Source organism: Abramis brama, assembly GCF_963993115.1.
Source record: "Abramis brama genome assembly, chromosome: 10".
In the NCBI taxonomy this organism is placed as follows: domain Eukaryota; kingdom Metazoa; phylum Chordata; class Actinopteri; order Cypriniformes; family Leuciscidae; genus Abramis; species Abramis brama.
Window position 1 is genome coordinate 18,888,379 of NC_139972.1, and position 18,682 is coordinate 18,907,060.

At 39.0% G+C, this 18,682-nt stretch overlaps 1 protein-coding gene across 1 annotated transcript in view; it reads left to right on the forward strand.

Annotated features, from left to right (window-relative positions):
• cbl (Cbl proto-oncogene, E3 ubiquitin protein ligase) overlaps positions 1-18,682 on the forward strand; it is a 32,846-nt gene that overhangs the window by 7,918 nt on the left and 6,246 nt on the right. Inside the window, exons 3-10 of the mRNA XM_084126183.1 lie at positions 11,909-12,055; positions 12,203-12,359; positions 16,110-16,231; positions 17,204-17,341; positions 17,478-17,565; positions 17,654-17,785; positions 17,868-18,092; positions 18,407-18,538. Coding sequence (XP_083982309.1) covers positions 11,909-12,055; positions 12,203-12,359; positions 16,110-16,231; positions 17,204-17,341; positions 17,478-17,565; positions 17,654-17,785; positions 17,868-18,092; positions 18,407-18,538 — 1,141 coding nt within the window. The remainder of the gene's footprint in view (positions 1-11,908; positions 12,056-12,202; positions 12,360-16,109; positions 16,232-17,203; positions 17,342-17,477; positions 17,566-17,653; positions 17,786-17,867; positions 18,093-18,406; positions 18,539-18,682) is intronic.

An 18,682-nucleotide genomic window follows, 5' to 3' on the forward strand; every position in this document is an offset into this window, starting at 1 on the left:
CTCTAGAGGTTCAGCAAAATTTTGGCTTCAGCCCCTGGAACCTTGATATTGGCCCTGAATTGATACCTTGAAGCAAATCAACAGTAGACTGGTGAAAATGTGCAGTTGGTTTGCATGTCATAAAACCGAAACATGAAAAATAATAATTGACGCATACTTGAAATCTTGTACTGGCTGATAAGACCTTTAATTCAATCTGGGTCATACAGTTAACAAGTAGGCTATCTATTAGTTGCGTATAAAACTTTTACAAATGTTCTTTACAATGACATAACAATCACAGTCTTGGCATTTTTCCAATTTTGTTTCCAGATACATTTTCCAAATATTCCTGAAAGTAAACACATCATAGTTAAGCATGAAAATGACAGCAGTTAACTTGTTTTGCTCAAATTGCAGAATATGAATAATGACACAAAGTGATTCTCTTGAAGGCATGTATATAATCTAGGACAGCCTCTGCAACATATTGGATATGATTGTAATTACTATAATCAATTATTAAAATAAATTATTGATGCATTTTTGAACCCTTCATTATTTAATTTTGCTTTCATGCGGCACTTTACTCTTGCTTGCCTACCAGACCGAATAGCAGGACAATTTGATCAATCCTGAAATTGCTATTGCACACTTTTCCAGTATTCCTTGCAACCCTAGTGCTGCCTTAAGGTATGGTCACATTAGCAATATTTCAGCAAAATTCTACTGGCAGAAAAAGTTATATTCAGGGTTCGACAATAAGGACTGCCCCGATGGCCCAGTGCCAGCATGAAGGACAGTTGACGGAATTGTAACTTGCCCGATTGGGTCAGTACTGCGTCGTCACAAAAGTTTATCATTTGCACGTTTTAAAGTCTTGCCAATTTAAACATCCAAGCGATTTTCAACCATTCAGATTCAAGCACAAGAAGATGCGAAAGAGAACTCAATTCAGTATTCGCACGCGGTTTTCTGTACACACACACAAACAGGAGGCGATTCGCAATACCAAGTACGTAAAGATCGGACTTGCATCCTTGGTAGTTCGGACTTAGCAAGTTCGACTCGGGAGTACAAACTCTGGAGGACGAAAGTCTAGTAATTCTGCAGATGGAACAGCAGTGTACTTGACGTCATTCACCTCGTCTTCACTGTAAATTGACAATAAAACAAAATCTGATGTATATAATCTAAGCCTCTCTTTTTTTTTCATTATAAAAATCTCAAACGTGTTTCAGCAACGCATGTATACTTTACAGGGTTCGTACGGGTGCTTGAAATCCTTGAAAGTGCTTGAATTTTGATGTTGTGTTTTCAAGGTTTGAAAAGTGCTTGAATTTTGGATAAAATGCTTGAAAATGCTTGAATTTGTAACTGTATTTCTTTCACAAGAAATATCTTTCTGACGAAATAGTTCTTTATTAAATGGAGAAAAAAATGCAGCCTTTCAGAATCAGATACAGAGTGATTTGCGTTACGCTGGCCAGAGCAAAAGTAGGCGGAGTTTTCATTTTGATTTCCGCGGTTGTTTGGATGCACCGTTTTTTTGGCCACGCAGCGGCAACAGTTGAACTATTTTAAACTTTGACCGCGGCGTGCGCGCGAGCGCGCTGAGCTCCGCTTTGGTCCGAGTCGCGCGGCGCAAGCCATTGAAATATATCGGTTTAATTTCATAGCGCAGCGCGGCCCGCGTCCTAAAGGGCCATTAGTGACTGAGAGTACTTGGTGTGATAATGTAATGTAAGTATTGCATGTCCGTTATGTCACGTTCATTTGTGGAATATGCAGTGAACATTGCCAAAATTACAGAACTGTAACGTGCAAATTAACCTGCAAACGTTAGCCCAGTGCATAACAACAGTCGTTGATTGCTGAACTGAAATCAGTCAGTGTCATAAGTAGTATACTGTTACTGTAAGGGTTAGGATGGCCCTATGCAATATTTACACTGCTCTATTCCAGTAAACGTAGTAGCTAACGTTGTGTCTTGGCCCAAGACAATGAAATACATTTATCAGGCAGGTGCCTCTGCACTCAGATATTGTTCAAACCTTGTCTATATCAATAATGTGTCCCAAAACGGGAAGGCCTGTCAAATATTTCTGTTCAAATCTTCAAGTCTTCATATTTGAAATTAATTCAGTTTTTACAGCCTATAAATCACATTATCTGGTAAGCAATATTTGGACATTAATATAATGAAAAGTATATTATTCATATAGCTATATACTTAGTGATACATTTTGAAGAATAAAACTTGTGATTGGCTTAAATATTAGGGCTGCACAATATATCGAAATATTGCAAATGTATATATTACAATATGCATAATTGCTTGCATATCGCAACGGCTTGCAATAACTGGGGTCATGAACAAAAGACAAAGAAAATCACTCACTGCTTTTGGCTGAATAGGCTAACTTTTGTAGCTTTAATAAGAATCAGTATATTTAATTCATGCAGTGAAAACTAAGCAGTGTTTATTTTTACATTTGATTAATCAGTTTCTGTTGTTAAATAAACCTAATGTAGGATAACCTGAACCCCTAAACCCCAGTGGTGTTAAAATAACACTTCTTATGCTACAGTAAAACACTGATGTTCACTGTCTTGAAGTTGTAGGGATATTTTCTTATCACAAAAAGAATGTGAAACACGTATGTGTAGGTTATATCATTTTAAAGATAATTTAAGTTAATTTGACACACTTTAAGCATTATCGTATCGCATATTGAATATCACATTATTTAATGAGTTATCGCATATCTAATTTTTCTTCAATATCGTGCAGCCCTCTGCTATTATGAAACATTTGGCTGTTTATCTCTTTTGATGTGATAAAAACACTAAATAATAATTCTAACTATGTATTGGTATGTAATTTACGGTAGTGTAAGGTGCTGGAAAAAGCTTTAAAATGGACCTGGAAAGTGCTTGAAAAGTGCTTGAATTTGATCTTGGAAAAAGTGTACGAACCCTGACTTTATCTTCACTGCATGTATATTTATAACAAAATAAAATATAAAACTCAACACTGCCTTTAATTTTAAAAGTATGAAACATTTTAATATGTGGTAAAGGCAACATGTGCATATACTGTTATTATCTTCGCTATATGTATAATAAAATGAAATGACATAAAGCACAACCCCTCAGACAGCTCTCTGTGTGCGCGCGAAAACAGCTTGTGATTACTGAATTGAGTTCTCTTTTGCGTCGTCTTACGCTTGAACGGAAAAAATACTCACAATAAACGCATGTTAAAATGCCCGTCTTGGCGAGTATTTACTCAAACAATCAGTTATGTCTTAACTAAATGTAAACGAATGACAAAGAAAATGCATGTGTAAGTGTAACAGTATATTTGATTTGTGCATTAGGTCTTAAAGTCACAGCAGCCTTAAATACCTGTTGCCGTCTGTGACAGTTAGCCTAATCAAACAACAAAAGATGAAGAGTAAATCACTCAGTGCTCTTGACTGAGCAACCTTTGTAACTTCAATAAAAATAAATGTATGCTAAATTTTTCTCCTGAACATGCAGATTTCATTGAAATTTCAATAGATTCTATTGTAATTGAACACTAAATTTCGCTGAGCAATAGTAAAGGTTAGCAACCTTTATACCTCTTTTTAGGTTTAAGAGGTAGTAGGGGTGGGCGATTTATTCCCAGTCTAAGGGTGCTTTCACACTGGGCTCGTTTGCTGCGGTCCGAGCACGAACGCGATTGTTCCCGGCGCCCCCTGCAGCGTTTGTCTGGTTTCATTCACACTCAACTTGACTCTATCGAACCCTGTGCATTTGCGTGCATATTACGCCATCGTAAACATGCACGTGACGGCGCATGATAGAAAACAGAACGCGGGTCAATATATTGTTTTTTTAATAATTCGGTGCTATTATGCGCAGCTGAGTGAACAACATAGGTTTACTGTGCGTGTGTCGCATAAGGTGGCCTTCTGCTGCATGCAAACGGACTCTTTTGAGGAGACAGTGGATTTCCAATTTTGTTGTCCTGATTCCACGCGCTATGCCCGAATACACTGCAGGCTCACTCTCGCTCATATCCAAGGTAAATCATCAACACTATCATCCCTTACATGCGTTTTATTTAACTAAATGCATCATAATAATCAGCTAAAACGCATGCACAGGTCATATACTTCCTGAACAAGTGCGCACCCGAGTCCGTTTTGCTTTCACATTCACACGAACCACAGCACGGTTCGGGAGCAACTGAGCTCAGACCACCTCCTCCAGGTAGTCTCGGGTTCAGTACCCCTGTGCGCACCCGGATCCGCATGGCAGCGTTCATGTTAGCGACTTTTAGCATTCCGAACTAAACTGGCAGTGTGAAAGCGCCCTAACTGTTGTACTGATGTTTTATGCGGATGCTATGCTGTACGTGAGATATTTACAGTGAATAATTTGTGGCTCAGTGTATTTTCACACAGTTGACTGTTTCAGCATGCTGTTGAATCTTCTACCACATATTTATATTCCATAGTAGGGTTTCCTTGTGAAGAAATACTGCATAGTGCCCTGATATCCATCTCTGTGAAATTGCATGTGCTCTCAATTTAGATAACCTGGCATTAGTGTGTGTCATACAGCTGTTGTCAATTAAACCAACTAATTCTGAATAGACTTTCTGACAGATGTTGCATCCTGAATTATTGTAGTTGTATTATCTAATTGTGATTATGCGTCCATACTCTGTTCAGATCGCTAAATTTGGACCATGCTTGACTTTTCTTACTCATGTTTCCCTCTCTGGTTTATTTGGTTATCTTTTCATCTTATCTGCATGTTGTAGGTCTGCATGAAAGGGACAATTTTAGCAACAGGGAAATGTACAGCAGATATATGAAGTCAGATGCATGTGTGTCTGCCAGGTTTATTACGGTAAGGCATTATACAGTTGTGTGGTGTAACAGAAATTTGTCAGCTTGGTGGAATTTTACTGCGTCCAATTTCCATCTTGTTGTAGTCACAGCTCTGTCATAAGATGAGTTAAGTCTTAACATCCTTTTACATGCACATTAATTCTTTCTGTGAGTTGTTATGAACTTGGAGAGTATAAATTAGATGTTTCCTCTGTACTGGTCCACATTTCAGCAGGGAGAGGACAGCCCATTCATGGAAGAAAATTAACATTTACTGCAGTAACTACAGTTTCCTAGTTTTGTTTTGTTTGTTATGCCATGTTTTGTTGTTTTATTTGTGAACATTTTTGCCTGTATATAAATGCTAAAAGTTGACTTCAGTGGATTCAAGAAATTCAGCATCAAGATTGTAAACGATCAAAACGCATGTCTGCAGGAGACTTTACGTTGCAAATTTTATTACAGGTCAAATAAGTTAGTAAACAATCCTTTTCTCGGTTTTTCATATTTTGCATGCCACACATTTTGACTCAAATCAATTCAGTCTTATAGATAGTTGTCGCATTAAACGGCACATTCCGATTCAACTGACATCTCTTATCTCCTATTTTGTCGCTTGCATCCACTGTAATCATTTTAGAGGCTTGTTTTTTCACAAGCCTAAAATGCAAAATAAATTCACAACTTTTAGCCAATGATCCGTTAACCCATGTTTTGTGGTTTAGCACTATTAATTTTAAAAATCAAACAAACAACAAACCATCAAGCAACACTATTAAATGATGGTCCAACAAGCAGTTTTGTAGAAGCAGATATGTTTGATAGTAAAAGTCCTTGGTCAAAGTCTTTATATTTCATGCAGAAAGTGCAATGCCAGGCTCACATCTGTGGGGTGTTAATTGGGCTTTATTTGTATTACAGTTTTTCTCAATTGCTAACACACTGTTCATGAAACAATTCACTATTTTCTCAAAGCTATAAACATAGTCTTGTAACTACTCATTCTTGCACGTCAAACTCAAATATTTCAGTCAAAAACATAATAAAACAAAAAACAAAATCAAACTTTGACCTCAGATGACACACAAACCCAATTCTTCACTGCCTATAGAGAACACCAGTGCAATTAGTTCAAAACTCTTACAACCCTAAGCACACCTTGACAATAGAGAACTTAATTAGAACTAAAATGTGGTGTAACAGTGTATTAATGAAAATATATGAATGCACATTTACATATGCTTAAAGGGATAGTTAATCTAAAAAGAAATGGAATTGTGAAGGAAATTCTAGGTCTAATTCTAGTTGGGAAATCATTTTCAACTATTCGTAAATAATATTTCCTTGGTTACCTGACAAAAGACAACCCCCTTAGGCAATCCCCCCTTAGGTTGCCTCACGGTTCTTCAAAAACATGGTACATGTAAGTAGTACTTGGCCACAAATCAGTTTGGCAGTTATGAGTTTGAGGAGAACATGTGCTACAGTGAAAGTTATCTTATCTGAAGTACTGTACTATGTACTGTAATTATACTCTGTGTACGCAGTGTAAAAAAAAAACTATTTTAGATCAGTGGCATTCAAATGATGGACCGCGGTCCGGTTCTGGACCCGGGCTTGGTTTTATCTGGACTATTTTACTGTTTCTACGGTTTAAAGTGAGCAGCTCGTCAGAACAACAGAGCGGTACACACCACAAGTGCTCAGGGTCATTTATGGTAACGATCTTTCAGTGCTACATCCTTTATTTTTATCTAGAGCAAAACACACCTCATTCAAGTCATTTCTGCTTTGCTCGTTGCTTCTCTCTCTCTCAAGACATAAAGCGCAACATTAAGGGCTGCAGATGACGCGGTTGTTTTAACAACATAGCAGAAACACTGTGAGATGGAAAAATAGGGTTTTTTTTTTTTTTCTAAAACACTGCAGAAAACGAGAATACAGCAAATACAATTATTTATATCTCAGACATGTAACTAAACCAGGTTTGTGGCAAGTTAACCCTTGGTGCCTTTAGATGTTTGTTTTTTTTCTTCTCCCCATTTAGCATTACTATTAGGCATATTATAAAGCAATGTTATAATTTGGAAAATGATTTAGAGATGGCGAAGGAAGACAAAAAAACGTTGAAATTACTAATTAACTTTGTTTTGTGCTCATAATGAGAGATTTGATTATAGATTATGTATGTTTGTTTTTAGTAATTTATTACTTTGAGCAAAATATAAAAATGGTTCATTCTTTTCTTAAGAGGTAAACCCTGCACCCCCAGAATTTTTATTATTTTTATTTTTATACATGTCTAAATAATAAAAATAAAAAAAAGAGTTCACATTATTAGTTAATTATATTCTACACTTGTGTCTATGAATGCGAACATGGTTAAACTTAGGGTAAAAAATTAGGGGGGTTTTGTGTAAGGTTTTTCAGAAAACAGAGAAAATTGCAATGTGTGTAAAAACGGATGAAATTAGTTTTAAGAAGTGTGTCATAGTATTGAGAACTGAATTAATGGTTTGGGAAATTGGGCCAAATAAATCAGTTACAGTGTGTTAGCAATTGAGAAAATCTCTTATCGTTCATTGTTTAGTGAGTTATATTGTTCTCGAGATTGCAGGATCCAAGTTACCCTGAAATTAATGGAGCTGAGCAGCCAATGATTCGGTTTTGTGTATAAATAGGTAAACGTGTCTGAACTTCCATCAAAAGGATTGTTTTGTCAGTTTTTCATGAGTTTGTTCACACAGGGAGCGCTTCGGATGGAAACACTGTTAACACGTCCGAGGATTGTATTGCAGCTCGAGTTACTACGTCCTGCATCTCGCACCACACAGAGCCAAGCCGAGCCCAGCTAAGCACGGTCGAGAGACACACTCAAGCAGTGGGACGTTGTATTTATTTATGGCCTACTGAACACTAACGGATAATGCAGCTCTCATACTCTTGCTATATTACTCTCCTCTTATATTATACACTCCAGGCTTAGCACACAACAGACATGCTTTCCCATCTCTTTCGCTTTCAAAGTCACAGTTCTCCTGTTTCCTAGTCAAGGGTTATGTTGAGCTGGCATTCAGCCTGTTCTTTAGTTCTTCCTCTGAAACACTGCTCTTTAAAGTGATAGTTCACCTGAAAATGACAGTTGTGTTATTCATTCTCACCTTCATATCATTCCAAACCAGTTTGACCCCCAACAGAGACATTCTTCAAAATATATATCATGAAAAAAATGTATCACACGTTTTTACAAAAAGATTAAGCAGCACAACTATTAATATGAAATGTTTCTTGAGCATTAAATCAGCATATTAGGATGATTTCTGAGTAATGTAATGGAGTAATGTTGCTTTGCTGTGACAGGAATAAATTACCTTTTTAAAATATATTCAAGTAGAAAAGTTATTTTAAAGCAGCAGTCTGTAACTTTTTGTGTTCAAAATCAAAAGAGAGTACATCATTCTTCCATAAGACGCATGCAGTTCTGTTTATTAATCGCTAGAGCACCAAAAGTTACGGACTACAGCTTTAAATTATAATATTTCACAATATTACTGTTTTCAGATCCCAAACTTTTGTAGTGTATTTAAAATGAACATAAAACATTATTTACATAAATTAATATTATTAACATAAAATAGGCTAAATAGCAAAATCGAAAAAATTTGGTTTTGAAACGTCTCTACATATTTACTCTGGTTTTGTTTTGGGGATGATGACGTCTCACAACCTGTCCATGTTGGCTTCTGCTTCGTTTGATTAGCTTCTACCAAGTGACAGTGAAGCCTTTTTAAGCCTATTTATTTTGCTATCTCAGCTATGCATGATTATATGATTACTGGTTAGTTAGTTTATTTGCATTTTCAGAACAGACCACACTTCAGAGGACAACTTCTCTATAAATCACCTGACACAGTGGATAAGAATAGATGGTGTCAGATCATTAAACAAAATTTGTTTGTGTGTGTGCATTGAATCTCACTGGGCACCATGTTCGTGTATTTTATGTAACGGGATGTGTGTGTGTGTGTGTGTGTTTGCTTGAGTGTATGACTGCTGTCACCACCACTTCCTGACAGAGATCCGGTGTGAAGCCAGTTCTGGACAGTTAAATTTGTCTGGGGTGGCTGCGTTGACAAGAAAACACAGAATCCATGATCTGTTCGAGTATTCTCATGAACACGTTGTTTAGACATAAATAGTTTCCAGTTGCACAAGTCTGATACTTGGGGAAATGTTTTAGGGAAGTTGGCTGTTGAAATGTGCATTAGTTGAGCAATTGAAATCATGTCATTTAGTGCATACTGGCTCTGGTGTTTTTGTGTGTGTGGACAAATGATGGCAGGCGCTAAAGAGAGACTGTAGGTGTGACTCTTCTGAACTGTAGACTCTTTGATAATCAGCCGTGGGCATGAGCGGACCGCTCTCGCTTTCTCCAGTTGGCTTGGCTGTTTTATCACGGAAAACAGGAAACAGGAAGGGAGCAGCCAGCTGCAGGTCAAAGGTCAGGCCAAAAGAGGAGGAAAGCTGACAAAAGCACAGTATCTAGACAGGGCTTGGCCTACAGCAACAGCAAGGAGAGGCCGGCCAACCGAGAGATTGGGGAGGAGTAGCAGGCAGTCATTAAACCGCAATAATGAAGCATATATAATGTCCGGCACTGTGCCTGTGCCTAAATTGAGAATCACGTTTTTTTGTTTTAAAATAGAGATCACGATTCTCCCACGATTCTGAACTGACAGCTAAACAAAATAACATGTAATTTTACTACGGATTCTGACAAAATGTTAATTGTTCCAGTCTATTTTAAAACATTTAATTAATAAAAATAAAAACTTTTATACCAGTACTTCTGTGATACTCTGAATTATTGTAACACAAATATTGGTATGTATTGGTCTCATCTTTCTAATATGAATTAGCCTGTTCAAATACATCATTAGAAATGTCATTCATTGTGATTGTTTGGGAGCATTTTATTTATTGTTCTGAAGAGTGACGCCGAGTGCTGCTAACAAACGCAGTCCTCAGTACGACAGCTTTAGTGAGTGATTGAGTGGGTTCTGCTGCATGAGCTTTGTCTTTCTGTGCATCTGTGCCCTAGTTAGTTTGAATCTAACGAAAGCCTCTCCTCTCCCTCATGGTTACCTCAAGATGAACGTTCACAAACATTTTGGTTGAAAGTGCCGGTCTTTATAACACCAAAGGCCTGCAGCCTCACCACACAAATGCCATTGCTTAACTTCTCTTATATGTCCTCGTGGAGTGAGTAAGCATGGTACAGCTGGCTTAACCAGAAGGAACATTGGCACTCTTTTGCCACAAACAACAACTGTTCCCAGAGCCATAGATAAAGGAGTATGTAAACCCAGGCATGAGGACAGTGGGATTTCAAAATGTTGGATGGCATGTACTTCTTTGGTAACTCTTTATTTTAAGGTGACGTAGTTACATGTTACTCAATAAGGCACTTATTATACACCGCATTTACTACACAGGCCACAGCAGCAAGGCAACGGCACAAAAAAAAAAAACTCTTTTGTAATGTTTTTGCAGGCATGTGTGTTCAAATTAACGTTTTAAATAGAGTACCTGCTGCACATACAACATTTCTTACGGTACTACTGTATTGATAGCCTGGAAATCCAGGCCCAAATCTGAAAGATTAAGGGTCTGGCATCGACTAATGAAAATCTCACTGCACGCAATTGGATAACACTACGACCAATCACAACAATATGGTCCGATACGCTTAGCTACCGGCGGAGCTAACTGGTAGATTAGACTCTTGCCGTATCCGGTCGACAAAACAGCAAAGGAAGGATTCGAGCGGCGTCTTCTGTTCCTCTTTTAGATAAAAAGCCAAGTCTAACTTGTTCATTGTAGCGGCCAAAGTTGTTTCAAACAACTGGTGTTCATTCATCGCCATCTTGCAATGTTTACTAATGACTTCGACGTCACAACGCTGTCGTCTTCTGTTTAGCTCGCCTCTGGCCCGCCTATATCAGATAACCCGATGTGATTGGTGCAGCTTGGATACAAGGGCATAGTTAATGAGCATCATTACTCGACGCCAGAGTAAACTCGCTGAGCAAATTCAATTTGTGCTCTCGCGAGAACTCTGGATTTCCAGGGTACTGTATTGATGATACTACGGTTTCAAAAAATACAATGGCATCGGCAGTATTTTGAAGTTTTAGTATTGCGATACTACCGTTGTACCAGTATACCGTTTAACCCTTCTCAGTAGTAAGTGAATGTACGTCACCTTAAAATAAAGTGTAACCACTTGTTTTAGTTTACTGTGTAGCAAAAATGCATGCATAGGCTATTTGTATGCATAATTGATTTATTTGTTTTATTTTTATTAATAATAATGGTTATCAGGAAAGCATTGCTTACACGCACCTATTTTTCTCTTTTGCTTACTGTCATTTCCTTGTAGTTTACACTCCATTTTTGCAGTTTTTGTAACACCCCTTTTTTCTCACTCAGTAAAGATTGAGTTTTTGGAGGCAGCTGCGGCACTGCCACACTCAGACTCTCTCTTGTGCATGTCAATTCCCTAGGCTGGAGAGCTTGTACAATCCCCCACTGTGCTGCCCTGTAAATCATGGCTTTCTTTCCACTTCCTCCCCCTGCCGTGTAGCGCGACCCTCCCTGCTCTCGCATGCCTGTCTTGGGCTTATGTGCCCAGAGTCGGTGGAATCAGAAAAATGCAGCAGGCATTCAGAGCGTCCACCTCAGTCCCTGATACTCCCTCACTATGCCTGTTGGCCACAGAAATACCCAATCACCAGGCCAGACTCCAGAATCTACTGACGTTTACATGTTTCTGTGCTGATTTGGGGAAAATTACCTCTATTATTGCTCTTGATAAGATCCAGTTATTTCCTGTTAAGATTTGCCAAGTTTGATCAAATATCTTGACATAATTAATCATTATGAAATTACTAAGGCTGTTGGTTTTTTTTTTTTTTTTTTTTTTTTTGGGATTATCAAACCTCTCAGTGAAAGTAACTGTTCTCTTTCCTCTTTTTCAGACGGAACCTGACGAAATTGTCGCTGATATTCAGTCACATGCTCGCGGAGCTCAAAGCCATCTTTCCCAACGGCCTGTTTCAAGGGGATAACTTCAGAATCACCAAAGCGGATGCCGCAGAGTTCTGGAGAAAATCCTTCGGGGACAAGTGAGAAGCTTAATGTGCTCTTTGTTCTCGTAACATATTAACACGCCATGTTCCATGAAAAAACAAAGGAAGATGGACTTTGAAAATTTTTCGGAAAGCAAAACAGTCTGATTCTGGTAACATAACCTACATTTCTTTGAATTTCAGGACCATCGTGCCTTGGAAAGTGTTCCGGCAGGCCCTGCATGAGTTTCACCCCATCAGCTCGGGCCTGGAGGCCATGGCACTTAAATCTACCATTGACCTCACCTGCAACGACTACATCTCCGTCTTTGAGTTTGACATCTTCACCAGGCTTTTCCAGGTGCGCCGTTCAATCACTTCATCACTTCCTCCAAGCACAAACTAGCTCCATTGTCCCTGAGCTCTGTGTAGAGGAAGGTCTGACAATGACTATTGTTGTGGCCGTGTGCTGTGAGTATGGAGGCGCTGTTTGAGTGTGCGTGTCATGAAGGTTCAGTTCTCATGGCTGAAAGCCAGCCTGAATGGAGGCCTCTTATCGCCTTTTGTAGCTCAAACAGGCTTGTCTGCACTCATCCGAGCACACAATTTCCTGAAAGTAGGGGCGAAAGACAATTTGAAATTGCTTCAGCTTTAGAAGAGAGATCTGTTTGACCTATTTTAATGACAACTTCTGCTAACCTCTGTGGGGGTTTTTGCTCTAATTATATACCCAATGAGAACAATAATGCAGAACAGAGATGTTTGAGGTTTTTCTGTTCTTTTACTTGATTTGATACTTTTTATACTGGCACCACATAATTAGTGGTGCTTGCTTGGGCAAAATCACAATCACTATTTCTCATACTTGGGGTTGGGGTTTGTTCAAATATTTAACTATATGGGTTGACAGATGATATGCAAGATTGACATCTATGTATAAACTACCATTCAAAAGTCTGGGGTCTGTAAGATTTAAAAAAAAATCTATTTTGCATTTGTTTGAGTGAAATACAGTAAAAACAGCAATATTGCTGTTTTCTATTTAAATATGTATTTAAAATGTGATTTATTCCTACAATGGAAAAGCTGAATTTTCAGCAGCCATTAGTCTTCAGTGTCACATGATTCTTTAGAAATCATTATAATATGCTGATTAAAAAAAAAAAAAAAAATTATCAATGTTAAAAACATGTTTTTTTTCATCATTCTAAGAACAGCCTTTATTTGAAATCTTTTATAACATAAAATTTATCAAAAGTGAAATTTGTAAATTAATGCATCCTTGCTAAATAAAAGGATTAATTTATTTAAAAAATAAATAAATTTACTGACCCAAAACTATGAATGTTAGTGTAACGAAACAAATGCATTGCAATGCCCTGGCACCATCCGTAGCATCCTGATGACAAATTTTGCCTTTGTTTTCACATTGTCTTCAGAAAATGTAAAAATCTAGTCATGTTGATTTTTTTCCATGGAACAGTGGACTATTGTGATTTATAATAGGAATCTATAATATAGCAGCTGTTGAATGCATCATCTGACGGCTGCTTGGCAGCACAGTGCTGTCTGTGTAATGAGCTCATTATTCAGAGTGCTCCAGCACAGACATCACAGCGGTCCAGGGCTTTCTCATCCTCTCTCTCCTCAACAGGCCTTAATCACATCTATCCTTTAATTAGCCTCCCTTACTTCACTTCAGAGCTAATTTGTGGAAAAAGGGGGGTCAAGATCATTTTTATGGCTGATGCAGCCATAATCGAATATGGCCTTTTTGAAACATTCAATAACCGAGCTAACATTGACAGCACATCATAATTCAAGTCGGTATGTTGGTCTGTTAGAGAGCTTAAAACGGCTGTGGCATGGCTGGTCCTGTGCCCGTTTCGCCTGCAGCGTACAGCGCTTGTGCTGCACCGTACCTCTGCTTCATTCAAGCAGCCCAGCAGCCAGAAATAGACTGGCTGTTTACAGAGAGCCCGCAAAGCTCTTTGACGAAGCTCCACGTTGCAAGGTCGCGCTTCTCATCAGCATCTGAATGAACCCACCCTGCTGGACAGCCAGTCACAGGCTTTTTTATTCCTTCAGTTCAACAGCCTTTTGACTCGGAGGCCCTGTTTACACCTGGTATTAAGATGCATTTTGGATCACAAGTGGACGACGCTAAATACAGGTTTAAACGGGGTCTAAAACGTTTTGAGCCTGTCCACTTTCGACTACTTTCAGAGGTAGTTGAAAATGCATTCAACCGGATTGCTTTCGTAGTGTAAATGCTCATGTGGTCGAATGTGTTCGAACAGCCGCAAAAGACCGCCTAATCTCCGCCTACTGACCTAACGCGTAAACATTATGGGAAGCACGCTAGCCAGATGAGATTTTTTAAGATTTTAAGTTTGGTTTGAAGACGAAAAACTTACCAAGCACTTGCGGCTGTCAGAACAGAAACGAAAGCTGATGCTCTTCGTATGTTTTTCCGTCGTCTCCGGGCTTCATATGTAAATTGCGTGAGCTTAATTTGTCCATTATATCGAAAGATCTGAAAAAACACATACATTTACTGGCCCATAGACCCTCCCCTCAAAGAAATCAGGACAGAAGTGGTTGAAAGTGGACAAAAGAGGCAATTTGAAACACCCGATGTAAACGGTATTCGTATACCTTTTCTACTTGTGATCCAATCGACCGAAACCCATCTTAATACCAGGTGTAAACAGGGCCTGAGTGGACCTTTGTGAGACGGATACCTCAGTATGAAAACCGGTTTTGTTTAATGTGTTTGCTCAGCGTACACAAGCATGATTAGGCATCTCGGGTTATGGTAGTAAATACTGAAGATCTTTAATAATGATAATATGTAATCTGAGAGGGGAAAAGTTGTCAGTCCCTATGTGGATTGGTTGATCCATTTTTGCTCTGCAACTACTTGTTTGACATAAGTGTCTGGGGGTGTGTCAGGTGATGCACAAAGCGTTTTGAAAATGTGTGAATGAATGCAGCCCGCTCTGAGGTGTCTGAGACCACTTTTCCACAGACTGTGATGATACATAAGACACTACATAACATGTTCTCAACAAACAAACATGGTGGATCATGGTCTTTTAGTCTTACTGTTCATTTTTAGCTTTAGCATATTTACAGCATTAAATTAAATCCATCGTAGTTATTATGATATTTGTAGATCATTTTATTCCAAACAGTCAGTAAAAATAAAATGACTGCAGCTCAACCGAAACCAAAATGGGGTATCCGTCGACTGAATGCATACTGCATCACACACTTCAAGTGTAGACGACAGTCCGTCTGTGTCCCAAACTTTCAATTAGAGCTCTGTGATTCTTAGTCGAGCTGATAAAATTACTTTCAAAGAGAAAATAAACTTTTTTATAGATCGGAAAGTGAGTTTTTGCTTGACATCTTTAGACATAGAAATTTGCATACGTAAGCCGTGGGCAAGCTGTCGATCGGTTTCAGCGCACTCAATTTAAAAAAAAAAAAGGAACATGTCTATATTCTATGAAGTGTTTGTCAGTGAGAGGAAGTACCAGTTTTGATGACATGAACGTCCTTTCAAATTGGCTTCTGAGAAATAATACCGTCTCACTGAACTAAAATATTGTCATCTCCTCCCTTGACGGAATATATATTGACAATTTGTCTCTATTGATAAACTGTGACTGATTGCAACAGTCCTGTGGTTTTGGATGAACTTATGCAAAGGAAAGAAGACTGATGTGTGTTTTAAATTTGTCAGTATGCGTCACTGCACATTTTTATCTCAGTTGTGAGGTGTGGTTTCACATCGGCATCTAATTGGACTGATATTAAGTGATGTTTATATACAGCGATCTGAGTTCATTTAGTTTTCTGGTGTCACTGGCATACATAGTGACTCACCACACCATCCCCAAAATGCTCTGTCTCTCTATGACTCAGAATTCTAGTCATCTCTTAAATGGATATTAGAGGTCATCTCAAAAAAGACTAGACTATAAGAAGTGTATAAAATATAAGAGTATATTTGCTGTCAGTTATTTACATGCCACTAAATTCACAGTGTGAAAAAAAACCTAATTGTGTATCTTCTCTTTATTTTTTTTTATTTTTTATGTAGCCATGGTCGTCACTGCTAAGAAACTGGAACAGCCTGGCAGTGACTCATCCGGGGTACATGGCCTTTCTTACCTATGATGAAGTTAAAGCTCGTCTGCAAAAATTCATCCACAAGCCCGGCAGGTAATGCACATACCGTCCGCACCCCTCATCCATGAACATGTCACTGTTAAAGGGGTAGTTCACACAAAAATAAAAATCTATCTAGTCATTTAGATAATGACTCCTGTCGTTCCAAACCACTATTAACTTTTTAAGTTACAAAAAGATTATTATTTTATGATCTTTTTTCTCATTGTTTTATCTGTTTTTTTTATTTTAACTTTTTATTTTTTATATATTTGCCCACAATGTCAATATCAGCAGTATCACATGGCAAAACAACGTTTTTAATTCTTGAGTTTAATTTTTTTTGAAACTTTATTTTAAAAAAATATATATTTTATTAATCAAGTCAAATGGGTGCAGTTGTGGCCTGAATGAACAGAGTTTTCTTCCACTGTCATTACTCACAACTCAGGTGCCTTTGGCTAAGGCACCTTAACCCCCAGTCAACCCGCAGCAAAAATGGCTGCCCGCTGCTCCGGGTGTGTGTGTGCACTTTGATGGGTGAAATGCAGAGCACAAATTCCAAGTATGGGACACCATGCGTTTGGAACAACAAGATGGGAATGATGGCAGAATAAAACATTTTGGGTGAACTATCCCTTTAATCTCATTATTCGATGATCTTGGCTCCAACCATTAAGTGTTTTTCATTCAAACGTGCTCGTGGCGTCAGCAGAGTCACAGCAGCATTATCTGCGACTCTTACACAAACAGTGACAGGAGTTACATGCACCGTTAGTCGCTTGAATCCCCCCTCTCAGTGGACCGAAGGACAGCGTGGTACCTCCCATCAATAGATGTATTGTAAAAGTACCATGATGTCACAAGCACTCTCATCGCAAGGAAAAGCAATCATATGACCAACACTAATGCACTGAGACCAGTTTCTCAGCAATGGCTTGATCTGACACTGTTAGATTGTCCTGTTTCCTTTAACTCATGTCGTAATTGTCTGTTGTAACGGTCACGTTTTACCCTTGGTTACAGCTATATCTTCAGGCTGAGCTGTACGCGGCTCGGCCAGTGGGCTATCGGTTATGTCACGGCTGATGGGAACATCTTGCAGACCATTCCTCATAACAAACCCCTCTTCCAAGCCCTCATCGATGGCTTTAGGGAAGGATTGTAAGTCAAAACACCGGCTCAGTCTAAAACTCAGCACAGAGATCATCCATTCACACATTTAGATGCGTAATGAAGCATTAAATGTCACACCTCTCAGATCTTAAGTGTATCTTACACACTGTTTATTCCTATTTAGCTACCTTTTCCCAGATGGCCGCACTCAGAACCCTGACCTCACAGGGCTGTGTGAGCCCTCGCCTCAAGACCATATCAAAGTCACACAGGTCTGTTTTTGTTTTCATTCTATCAGTCAGCCACCTAAATCTTGAATCTTGATTCATCTGGATAATATCCATCATTCATCTCCTACAGGAGCAATATGAACTCTACTGTGAGATGGGCTCCACCTTCCAGCTGTGTAAGATCTGTGCTGAGAATGACAAGGATGTGAAGATCGAGCCCTGTGGCCACCTTATGTGCACTTCCTGTCTCACAGCCTGGCAGGTAAAGCTGAAGAACCTACAGCCATCCATCTGTTTAGACACACGTGCATGTTTTCTTCATTCTCGGTTCTTTTCTCTCATAGGAATCAGAAGGACAGGGTTGCCCGTTCTGTCGCTGTGAAATTAAGGGCACCGAGCCCATCGTTGTTGACCCCTTTGATCCCAAGGACCCCAATAGCGGAGGCTCCTACGGAGGCTGCAGAGGCATGTTTGGAGCCGAGGGAGCCCCTTCGCCTAGCTACGACGATGACGATGATGATCGTTTGGAGGATTCTCCTTTCATGATTAGCAAGCTGGTCGGTTCTAAAGTGAGAATAACTTTCTCTTAATGATATTATGGACCATTCAGCTTTGCTAAACCTGCAAAAAAAGTCACCTTCTACACCTTAACCTGTTTTTCAGTGAACAGAATTGATTTAGCTGTCACCTGCCTCAGTAAATATATATATTTTTTATGTGTTTGATGCTCCTATTTTGAAGTTGAATATAGGAATTCCCACAAATCCAAACCAAATAACTATTCCTCAGCTACAGATCGCTGTAACGGCTCTGAAATGATGGCTGAAGAATTTAGCATCAGTAATCCGTATAGATGTATGCTGAATGCTTTGGCTTGTTTCAGGTGGAGAGGCCACCCTCACCGCTGTCAGTCGCCCCTCAGGCCGTCGTTCCCCCAGTACCTCCTCGGCTGGATCTGTTTCCTCTCAGACCCACCAACCCTCCCGGGGCCTCTAGTCCAGGGGCCACATCCAAGGTAAATGCACTGCGCGGAATGTTTTGCCAAGTTTTTTTTTACCCTCTGTACCTCATTTTGGAATGTATTAAGCATTCTTTTTAAACACTTCAGAAGGAAATTTTAGAGTTAGGAGTAGCAGAACGCTGCAGGATGTTCAGGTGC